This window comes from Rana temporaria, chromosome 1 (assembly GCF_905171775.1).
Source record: "Rana temporaria chromosome 1, aRanTem1.1, whole genome shotgun sequence".
Lineage (NCBI taxonomy): Eukaryota > Metazoa > Chordata > Amphibia > Anura > Ranidae > Rana > Rana temporaria.
Genome location: NC_053489.1, coordinates 239,894,830 through 239,907,306, shown reverse-complemented (window position 1 = coordinate 239,907,306; position 12,477 = coordinate 239,894,830). Strand labels below are relative to the sequence as shown.

Below are 12,477 nucleotides of genomic sequence, written 5' to 3'. Positions count from 1 at the left end.
CCTCATGTTTGAACACAAACAGAAATGTATGACACCGGAATGTAAAGATTTACTCTACTATAGGCTGTGTGTACAGGACAACAGATGACACCATGAAACTACAATACACATCTCTTGCAGTTGATAAACACAAGATGTAGGTGGGAAAGAAGTCAAAGAGGCTTTATCATAATCACACAAAATATTAGCTATATCCAGTTTTATTTGGACCACAATTTGTATATAGCAAAATACAAGATCTTTATCACAGCAAATATCTGTTTGTGACCACATATAAAAAAGACAGCGCTGCTCAAAAGCCTCCTGCTAGTGATTTCATAATTTCTTCTTCTACAGTGGGTGCCAGTCTCTCCAGAAGCATGTTTCACTCCTTGAGACAACCATAAAAGCAAGCTTAGGGGTGCTGCACTCCACCATAATCAGCCACATCTGCAGGTAAACAATGGAGGCTCCAGTTACAGTCCTCACATCTTGGCCACATCCCTTGGACACTTTTCACCCTGATTGGGCTTAGTTGTAGAGCAAATGTCTCTTAATATCCCCACTATACTAAGCTTACACAGAGACAAAAGAGTGTCACTCAGATTTTATGGGATCTATATTATTGCCCTGTGAGGTCCATGGGATCTCCACGCTAACACATTTCACCCAAGACGGCTTACTCGTAGTAGAGGTCCCATGGGCAGGGACTCTCTTTGTGGTTATCAGTTCTAATAAACTGGAATCTCTATGATGTCATTGGGATGCAATGGATTGTATTTTACTTCCTGCATGTTTGGAGGGTGGACAGCTCTATCTACTGCCTGCACCCGGCAACTGAGGCAATGTGGGAGGATTCAACTTGGAGCAGAGAAGGAAATCATTACACACATCCAATAAATTATATATGATGATCTTTCAAAAGCAGAAGTCCAGTCAATTGCTAACTATGCTATAACCTGCTCCCTCTCCAATTCTAAACCTATTCTAACTACCCTGTAAAGGAAAGATGTCTATACTTACCTATTCTGAGGGAGCTCCGGTCGAGTCACACGATCTCCCCAGTGGTGAGAGCCTGGGCGATGACGTCATTCATAGGCTTACTATATGGGGCTTCTGTTGTCAGCTGTCCCTCCTCTACACTGAAGCCGCCACTGGAAGCCGATCATGTGGCCAGACCGGAGCACCCTCCGAATAGGTAGGTATAGACATCTTTCCTTACACTATAGTTACTATAAGGCTTAGAATGGGGGTGGGAGCAGGTTTAAGCATAGTTAGTATTTGACTACACTTAAAAAAAAATGAATAAGAGAAATTAAATGAAAATTGAACATAAACGAAGACACCAGATATTGCTAATTACAACAACACTGAATACGGGAATGTGGGTTGTATTGGGTATCCCAGATTATTATTAGAACTTCGACAATTTTGATCCAAAAACAAAACTGTGTATTATTACAAATTTTGCATATTAGATATATATCCTCTTTAACCTGCAAATCTTCTCTCCATTGCTCTCATTTTTAAGTCTTTACATCTGCAATGCTAGTTGCCTAGCTGTAGTGCTGATCCATTGGCTTTAGTACATTTTGAGTCCCTTACCTAGAACAAGTGTGCAGATTAGGAGCTGATTTTATTTGCTGTGTACTTTGTCTAGGCCAGTGACTCAAAAAGCCAGGTGGTGGTCCATAATAACACCCCGCATGTAGGTGTCCTTTAATAGTAATGAAATGCAGTCATAGTTAACAGCCATTACATTAGGAGTCCAACCACTAGATGCTAAATGTCAGCATTAATTTATTCATTGGTCAGTATAGAGAAAAGCACATATTGTCTTTATATTTCCATAAAAGGGGGCCTGTCAGATGCCAGCTCTAGGACTGTCATCCCAATCCTTTCTGCACCACTTAATAAATCACTGACTTGGAACAAGAATGCGCTGTTACTCACTTAGTAGTGAAATAAGGATGACAATGACAGCCATAGAGCTTACATATTCAAAAACAAGTCAGCAACTGCAGCTACCATACTTCTGTCCCACAGATTCTCTATAAGTAGCTGAAGAAGGAACTTTATTTAAAAGATGGTCTGAGGGAATAACTGACTGAGGCACTCAATAGCAACTCCAATGAGACTAAAGGCACTACAAAATGGCAGCCTAAAAACTGGTTGCTTCAGGCAGTTAACAAACGCCCAATGTGATTGCACTGACATATGCAACAGGGCTCAGTAGCCCTGGTCACATATATGGCATATTTTTGTACAAAGTATAAAGCAGTAGCTTGAAACTTGAAGATATTTATTTGGTCTATAAAACGGTCCAAGTACATTTGATGTAAATCACTATCTACCCATTTATTGAGAACTCAGACAAGTTACGTTAATATGCTGTGCAAGTAGTTTAGGTTTCCCTTGCTCAAAGTGGGATTTTATGTGGTCTATTGCCATGGGGATCTAGAAGCATTTGTGAATACCACTTCCTCAGCATGAAGGTGGAGATTCTGTGGTTTTCCGTTTCTTGGCTCATCATAATCAGCTTCAGGATGACCATTTTCCTGTGTATTAGATATATTATCGAGACACATTTGGATAAAAGGGAGTAAAGCGTAACCACAAACTGCAATACTTCATAAAATAAGCGGGTGTATCAGTAAACATAAGACATGTATGATCACACAGACTTGCAATTTGATAAAGCAGAGACTTGCAATTTGATAACACAGACTTGCAATTTGGTACAGCAGGTTCAATTTTTCAATTCCAATTTTTTGGTTCTCAATAGAGTTAAAACATTTGCTCGATATTTATTTCTGCTGCTCCAACATACTCCAAAATACAAGATTTGGTATCACTTATTAGTGGCAAAATTGTCTCACCAACCAGATTTTTGTTATTTTTAACAACTGTTTTGAAGACCACACACACATCACAGTGTGAAAAAAAATATTAAACAAAGGAAAAAGCAGAGGTGTTATCAATTAATCCAGATGGTCTGTTGCAGAGACTAATGAGAGCCTGCTTGCATCACCAAACCCACAGAAATTCTCTAACCAACTAATCCACTATGGCTAAAGATGTGTTCCCTTTCTCTATAGAATGACTGGCAAACAACTACTTAGGTATTTTCAAACATTTGGGAAGATGTAAATTTGTGAAAATTCGTTTTCCAGTGCCCTTTATTGCTACAGTTCATGACAGCCACAGGCAATGCAAACGTTTGGTCATATTAGCTTTAATTGGTATATGTGTGTAAACCCTTGAAAGCCCAAATTAAACATCTGCTTTCTATTTTCTAACAATATTTCCCATCTCCTTTAATGTCTGGCCAGGCTGGCTGGCAGTAAGGAAACTGGTGAAATGATCTGATCTTCAAACAGTTCTTTCAATTTCTGATAGTTAGAAGTCATTTTTAGGACCCCTAGTGTCATGTTCAGGGGTCAGGCCAGTAGCTAAAGCAGTAGAGAGGCTCCCACCAACCAGCTGGATAAGTAAACAAGCATGTCACCCTGGCAGATGACGCAAGTTCAACCAAGGTGCGGGGTCCAAGTACTAACTAGTGTTCACCAGAGCTCCTGATGTTGGACATGGGTTTTACTGTGTGTTAGTACCAGAACGCGGTACTCAGGATCAGTGATTTCTGGATTGTCGTTGTCACACAAAAAACAACACCAGAGTTTATCAAAATGATTTAATCAGCAGCAACAGATCAGAATTGTCAGTATACATTGGGTCACATACATTTTCCTTAGCATCGATGTTTTCGACCATCCGTTGATTCGCATACATTACACATACAATGTGAGATCTGAGTGCACCCCCCACAAACTTTAGGATCAAATACAAAAGCAAAAAAGTACAGTTCAAGTAATACAAAATGCATTATGCATCACAATTAGTTTCTGCTTAATGCCCACATTTTATAACTACATTCCAAATTAATTATAAGCACGTTGTAGCATATAAATACCTTATCCTGTGCAGACGTGATTGGGCAAGTTTTGTTTTCCGCCAAAGGCTTATGGTAATGATATTGGGCTGGGCACATTAGGTTAATCATTACAGTAAAACATAACACAACTTTTTAGCCTGTGCAAAATAGTTTAGTTTTGTTATGTTCTCAGGGAAAGCAGAGATAAACCAATTGCATTGTGATATCTCGTGTGGGCCCCTTTCAATTTCTTTTCCATACAAAATTCAAATGTGCTCTACTGAAACCTTCATAACAATAAAGACAAATCTGATGTTCTCTCATTCTGAATAATGTTTTCTCAGCTCACAGTAGATGTCTCTGCATCTACTGTGAGGGCCATTACTATCTCGTCTGCCTTTGGGCTTATTGACTAATTCAGGGGCCCAAACACTACATTTTTCATTCACTGCTTTGGAACATTTAGAAGAGATTTTGTACTTCTTTGTACATGGCCTGAAGTTAAGTGTGTCACTGGCTGGTGACCCCTTAAAGTTGTGCAGCCAGGTACATCAGCCATATTGGAGCTAATCTTAGCATCCAGACTTTGTCTCAGCGACGAATGCAGAAAGGGGAAGCAGAGTGAGCTGAGGAGGGACCAAGGCAGTGGGGAGACAGATACATGGGGAGACCTGAAGAAAGGTACAGGCTTGGGAAGAGTGCACCAGAGTGCTGTGTTCTCTTTCACCTGGCCTTTGGAACATATGTTCCAATTGTCATTACTGAGCTGAGATCTTGCGGCCTGTGTTGCATCCATTTCCATCTGGTCTGCTAAAGCAGTTATTAGATTGCAGACTGCTGTCAAGAGATCATCTGACAGGCATCTGAGTGGCCTCTGAGAAGGCCTTTGTCCATTCTTGTGGGTACTGAACCTGTTCACTACTGCAGGATTGTGCTGCTGCCAGTGGAATTCTATCTTACGTTACCCTAGGATACTATAAGTGTTATTCCTTTTTTTTTAGCTTACAAATATATTAATTTGACGGTTGAGCACTCCCATGCCAAGTTAAAGGGCCCCACCACGACAGACTTTACATTTATTACTGCACTGGCCAGTGGCCAGTGTTTTAGGACTTACTAAAGCATTACAGATAGTCCACATGGTTACTTGCATTTTCTCATAAGTCTTTGTGACTGCTGTTACTATTGTTGGTAATGTCTCTCTCATTTGCCTAGCATCTTCTGGCAGTGCCCTTCATAAGCAATTAAATGGATTAAACCTTTTTTTGTTTCACTGTGCCTTTGAATATTTGATATCCTGTAAACCCTGCTACAATGTGATGTTTTATCAGTGTTTTATTTACAGGGTTTTTTCCAGCCTTGGTGTATTGTTGAGTCCAGTACAGGATGGGTCTCCACTGGACATGATAGGTGAACCCTACATGGATAATCATAGACATGGGATGAGCTAAGAACTCTAGTGAGGAAATTTCAATGCTGAAGTCCCAATTAATAAAGAAGACAGGACCTCTACCATCCTTTTTTTTAGTGAATGCAGACTTTAATGAAGGCAGAGGTAATATGAGGCCAGACTTTACAAACTGTATTATGGTGCATATATATATATATATATATATATATATATATATATAATTTTTTTTAATATAGCTTAACAAAGACAAATGGTCATGTACTAGGTTATCCAAACAGAAAATTAGTGTGATGCATTAAACACATTTTTTTTGCTTTTCTTTAAAATGACCTTTTGAAAATCATCTCATTACTTCAATAACATCACTGTTAATTTTTGCACTCCATAGTGTCAACATTCAATCCCATTCTCACACACATCGTTCTCCCTCCATACAATAATATTATAATGACAACATTAACTTCCAACCCAGAATAGCATTACAGCAGAAAGGGTTTTAGGCAGGGGTCAAGGCAGACGGAAAACCATTGGGTACTCTCTACCTGTATAAATTACGGTGCTTGCTTTAGGATTACAGCATCTGACATTAATACTCAAGCTCTTTCCTGCTTGGCCAAACAGTGAACACTACATTACATTAGAAATGAAAAAAAATAAAGCTAGCACCAGAACCCAGCAGCTGTATAACACCCATATTTAAAATAAATGTAAAGAATTAATACAATCGCTGTCAGTTGCTAAACAGTCAACAAACACTAACCTGAATGAACAACTCTTGATTTAGGTGACAAAACAACTGTTTTGAATGGAAAAGTTAAACATAGTTCATTTACTCTACACAGAGCAATGGGCCTTATTTATAAAAGTATCTAAAGACCAATTTATATTAAAAAGCTTCTGCCTTTCATTTTGTAAACTGCAATAGCAAGAAGTGACTGATTGATAATAGTTCAGCCTTTCCCAACCTGTTTACCCCTTAAAATAATTTTCACAACATAGGAACCCTCAATAAAACCAATTCATAGGGGGTCCCTAGGAAAAATTCCCCTTGTATTGGAGGCCAGGTGGAAGAATGTCCCCCTTACAGTGGTGGCACCTTTGAAGACAGCTAAAAAAAATATATTTGTGTCTTGCTGCTTGCGTTGCTAAGTGGCGTTGATCCTGGAACTCTAAAGGCACCATCAAACAGAATGTCAATTAGTCATAGGTCAAGCAACTTCTGGAGGAATACTAACGTTTCATGGAACCCAGGTTGAGAAAGAATACCACAGGTTATACAGACTTTTCCTTTGATGCTTTTATACAAGGCCCAATTATAAAGATTTCTTAGCAAGGTGAGCTTAAAAGACATTAAGACAAGAGTTTATACGTGCAGTTAAGTGGAAAACACATTTTGCTGTACCTACCTAATGACATTAATTGATTATGCTAAAAGAAAAAAGAAAAACAACACTGACATATTTTCAAATACCGCACATTGAAAAGCAGTTAAAACAAATCATGTGTACATTGAGTGGATTTATAAATAACAGCCATATTTTCTGTGATATTCAAGAAAATAAAAATAATTTAGGTTTGCCTTTATCAGTTAGATAAAGAGTGGTCAAGTATTACACAAGAGAATAAACCCCTTGATGGCTATCTATATGACCAGAATCTGTATTAGGAAAAAATAAAGTTTTATACTTCACATTCAATAAACCTTTTATTATGACACAGAATCCCATTCTTTAACATTCTAATTGTTACAACTTATAAACTATCCCTATTGCTTTCCATACATCTCCCTGTAGCAGCTGTTTTGTATACATTCTACTATAACAAGTGTTTCAAACTAAGGCTGCATTCACACCTAGGCGTACAAAATCGCTGCGTTTTGTCCCGCGAATTGCGGCGACAAATTGCAGCGTTTTGTACCGCGATTTGCGGCGACAAAACGCCGCGATTGTGAATGCAGCCTCACCCCCTCTATGGAGATGGTTCACATCTCCTATGCCGAACGCCGAAAGCCGCCTGAAAGAAAGGTCCGGGACTTTTTTTCAGGCGGCAGGCGTTCGGCGTGGAGATGTGAACCATCTCCATAGAGGGCAATGTGTTTTCATCCCTCCAGCGTCTCGGGGCTGCTGCGGCGTCACACTACAGGCGACAAAAAGCCTAGGTGTGAATGGGGGCTAACTTGCCTGTCTGACACTTCTCAAACTTCAAAGTGATGACTATACAAATATGAAAAAAAAAATGAATTTTGGATTTGATTATCTGAATGACATTTCCTGAAGAGACCCTGTCACCAACACATAAAAAAAATACTAGTAAAAAGAACAAAAACAAGTAGTTACATTGCTTACTTGCAGGGTTTTTCTTTTCTATAAATTAATATGTAGCTGTTGGGGGAAAAAAATTAATAATAATGGAATTTCACTTGAGTCTTCAGTAGCTACTGACATCATCGAAATTGCAGCGCACAGGGTTTTTTATATCTACACATGGGAAGCTTTTACAGGTATATAATATGCATAAAATACATTAAATGCACATAATAATCCTAAAGAAATATTTTTGTTGAAATAAATGGTCTGTTGACAGGGTTTCTTTAAGAACGTGGAGGCCATACAAAATCTGATATTTGCAAGAGATGGGACAGGAATACATTTTTAGGCCTTTGAAAAAAAGAAACTGCCCTATGGCCACGTCTTGACTTAAAGGGGTTGTCAAGGTTAGTTTTTTTTCACCTTAATGCATCCGATCTGGTAGATTGATAGCAGCGCAGCCATTGGCTCGCGCTGCTGTCAATCACATGCAATGACACAGCACTCCGGGGGGGCTGGCCATGTCATACAGTCGACGGCTATGGCCGCCGGATGTATCACAGGAATGTGCCCACAAGCTAACCCCCTTGGGAGAGCGCTTCCCATGAAGGGAGTTAGCTGATGTGGGGAGGAGCCGAGACAGCCGCCGAGGGACCCCAGAAGACCAGGATCGGGGCCACTGTGTGCAAAACGAGAAACTTTTAGTGTCTCTTTAACATCTTTGTGTTTGAGAAAATTGCAATACTGATTTATTCTTATAGATTTATTCTTATAGAGCATTGGCAGATATATAACCACTATTATTCTCTGTGGGAGATCTGCCTGTATATTGTTAGCCATAGAATTTACATCTTTAAGGATACACAACCATATCTTAAAGGGGCTGAAAAAAAATTAAACCAATCTGGAATGAATGATGCAGGAAACTATATTTGTCCAATTTAACTTATGGGTCATATTTTTAAACATTTAGTAATTTCCAGTAGGCAACTATTACCTTTCAAAATGTTAAATAACTACAGCTAGGATGATCACTATTAGTTAGAAAACCAAATGTCTGTAACCTTCTACACTTCCTCTTATTGCTATATACACACATTTCATACTTTCCGTTTATCCATATAACACCTCTTCTCTGTCTCCCTTTTATATCAACTCATTCTTTAATTTTCACGTCTACTTACAATATCATTTTTAAAAGCTAAACAGCTATACAGCTGAAATACATACAGTACACAAGTGCTGTTTTTTTACCTTCCAAGGGATCTGTTTTCTACTATTTGGTCCTGAGATTTACAAAGCCCTATCAGACAACCACATTGGAGACTTGCTTTTTTAATACTACACCTAAGCAATACAAGAAGATCGCCTCCCTGTTCCCAGCCTGTGATTGGACATTACATGAAGATCAACAGCTTAATCCTCTGATCACTGTTCTGTCTGTCCCTCTGTCAGAATGTCAATTATCAACAAATACGCACTGCAGCACATCTGATTTGCTCCTGGTGCTACCTTCCCTTTTCCCAATCTGTTCTACATTTTAGGGACTGATACCAAGTCAAATACAAGTGTGTATACTAGATGCATTTAAATAAAAATGTAAGGATTTTTAAGGAGTGCATAAGTGCATTGTTGTGTTATTTTAGTTTAGCTTCAATATGTATTATTTATGACAGACAATTATTGGATGATGCTACTGTCTGAATTTACTTGCTTTGATAGTTTGCATATAAACTGTCATCTCTTGGAACAGGAAATAATCTTTAAATGCTTGTCTTCAGAAATTCAGGATAGACACATTCCCCCCCCCCCCCCCCCCAAAAAAAAATCCATTTAGTGATTGTCGCCTTATAACCTAGCTAACTCATATATAAAAGTTACATGGCAAAATTAGATATTATTAATATCCTTTGACCGTATAACCATGCTGATATTGTGACTGCTAGTTTGTTTCCTGAGAAATTACTTACAGTACATACAGCAGTGACAGTGTTCTTAGACAGTATATACAGCAGGCTTGGAATATATATCACAGAGAGCCATGAAGTAAGAATTTATTATCTTTTGGAGGGCCATCAGCAGCAAAGATGAAGATATATACCAAACCCACGTAGAGGGCATTGCCATTTTATAAGGTTGAACACTATTCGCTAAATAACTTCCCCCACTTTACAAAAGAGCAGAACCCTTGATTGCCTAGATAGGTATAGCAAAATAAAGAACATTCTATCCTGAGTAATGGTAACAACCTGGGATGTCGCGCTTCTCTGCTAGCATGTAACAGGATAAATGGCTTTATCCAACAGCAGGAATGAAGTGAAAATTATTTTTGTTCTTTACACTTTCAACAAGTGCATGCATGCACATGCTGTAATATTCTATAGCATATGGATATGTAGTCATGCTAGCACTGTTGAGCAATCATGTGCAAAATGTAGTCTATAATTGGTGAGGATTCATGAATAGCTCTGCTTATTTTCCCCCATCCTAAAATCATTAGGACTAAAGCATAATTTGCAGTATATGAATTTCTAGCAAATTGCATGTATCAGAATAGAGTGAGGATAACTATACCAAAGACTTGACTCAGCCACCAGGATGATCTGCTTGTACTCCTGAATCAGAAAAGAAAACAGACTGAAGGGCTCTCCATGAACGTCGAGTGGTTGCAGGTTTAGGTGGAGAGCTTGCAGTTCTATAATTAAATGGGGTGGGAATTCGGGATGGTGACTTGTCTGGTTGAGTGTCTACCCGTGGTCTGATCTTTGGGCGCAGTTTTAGTTTATAGATGGAAGGTACTCTATCTGGGCGTTTCTGTGATTTTTTTGGTCGTAAGACCACCCCACTAGAATCAGCTTCAGCTGCCTCAGATGGCTCTTCTGGCTCCACTTCCTCCTGAAGGTCCTCAGAAGCAGGTGGGCAGGAACTATCATCTGAAGAGCTGGACAGAGCAGGAAGTCTTCTCCAAGTAGATGGAGGAAGAACTACAGTGTTCCCCTCTGCATTCTGCTCTCTTGCACCTCCACTGATATAGAAGTTGAGTGAGGAAGATGATGAGCTAGAAGAACAGTATGCAGAGTCTATAACAGCTGGCTCACAAGATGGTGGACTTAGCAAGATGGTTCCCTGTGCTCCTCCAGCATTATCTGAGGTCCCAAGGAGTCGTGAATTTTCAAGGAATTCTTTCTCAAAGCTACGATACATTTTTTGTTCCTGGCAAGCATCCAAAGGCTGTGAGGTGTATCCCAGCTGTCTTCTTGCATTTGTTTTGGGGGGCTCTGTTTGAGGACAAGTAATAGGGGGCTTAGAAGCATTAGGAGTTGTCAATGAATGTTGTCCATCCTTATCCCGTGTAATCATCAAAACTGTCTTCTTGTTACTTGAGGGCCCTTGACTTCGGGCACGCCTTGTTGAAGGGCCAGTACTTGAAATACCTTGGGTTCTGCCTCGATCAGACACTAAAGGCTGGGATACCTGGGTTCGCCGGGAAAGAGGTCCACGGTCTTGGGACTGACTGCGTGTTACTGAAGCTCGGAATCCTGGTCTTAACACTTCGGATGATTTTCTGCCAGCGGGGGCACTCTGGACAGAGGAGGCAGAAGAGTCACTGTCACCAGAATAGCGTCGGGAACGAGGAGGCCTGAGACAGAAGGAAGGAGTGAGATGTAGCAAAGGCAGAAATTAAATTAACAGGAAATATGTAATGACAGAAATTTTCAAGAAAAGCAAAATATGGCAGAAAGTTAAAGTTACCAAAGAAGAGTTTGTATTACATGATGCACCTCCAAAACGTAGCAGCATATAACGTACACATTCAATCTTAGATAATCTCAATCTCACATACCAGATAAGATTCTGAATGTTTGATATTGTAAGACAATACTGTTTAAACATTTTGCTGGATGCATGTAAGTGGCCACGATATAGTGCATCTGGAAAATATTCACAGCACTTCACTTGTTTCACATTTTGCTATGTTACAGGCATATTTCAAAATGAAATAAATTCATTATTTTCCTTAAAATTCTACAAACAATACCCCATAATGACAACGTTAAAGAAGTTTGTTTGAAATCTTTGCAAATGTAGTAAAAATAAAAAAAGGAAAAAATCCCATGTATTAAAAACCTTTGCTATGACTTTCAAAGCTGTGCTCAGGTGTCGACAAATTGCCAGCAAAACACCTTATTTTCTGGCAGTGCCCCTCCTGAGACTAGACTCTGGATCCACCCCTGACTCCACCAATCAGGCCTGCATGGTAGAGTGGCCAGACAGAAGCCACTCCTCAGTAAAAGGCACATGACAGCCCACCTGGAGTTTGCCAAAAGGCATCTGAAGGACTCTCAGACCTTGAGAAACAAAATTCTCTGGTCTGAAGAAACAAAGATTGAACTCGCCTGAAGGCAAGCGCCATGTCTAGAGGAAACCAGCCACCGCTCATCATCTGGCCAATACCATTTCTATAGTGATGCACTGTGCTGCAGAGATGTTTTTCAGCGGCAGGAACTGGGAGACTAGTCAGGATCAAGGGAAAGATGAATGCAGCAATGTACAGAGACATCCTTGATGAAAACCTGATCAAGAGCTCTCTGGACCTCAGACTGGGGCGAAGGTTCATCTTCCAACAGGACAATGACCCTAAGCACACAGCCAAGATAACAAAGGAGTGGCTATGGGAAAACTCTGTGAATGTCCTTGAGTGGTCCAGCCAGAGCCCTGACTTATACCCGATTGAACATCTCTGGAGAGATGTGAAAATGGCTGTGCACCGACACTTCCCATCCAACCTGATGGAGCTTGAGAGGTCCTGCAAAGAAGAATGGGAGAAACTGCCCAAAAATAGGTGTGCC

General features: G+C 39.8%; 1 protein-coding gene across 2 annotated transcripts in view; it reads right to left on the bottom strand.

Annotated features, from left to right (window-relative positions):
* Nucleotides 1–8,521: 8,521 nt before the first annotated feature.
* GAS2L1 (growth arrest specific 2 like 1) overlaps nt 8,522–12,477 on the bottom strand; it is a 61,745-nt gene continuing 57,789 nt past the window's right edge. For both annotated transcript variants that reach the window (XM_040351948.1, XM_040351947.1), the window contains exon 6: nt 8,522–11,267. In XM_040351948.1, the coding sequence (XP_040207882.1) occupies nt 10,214–11,267 (1,054 nt within the window). In that variant the 3' untranslated portion in view covers nt 8,522–10,213. The remainder of the gene's footprint in view (nt 11,268–12,477) is intronic.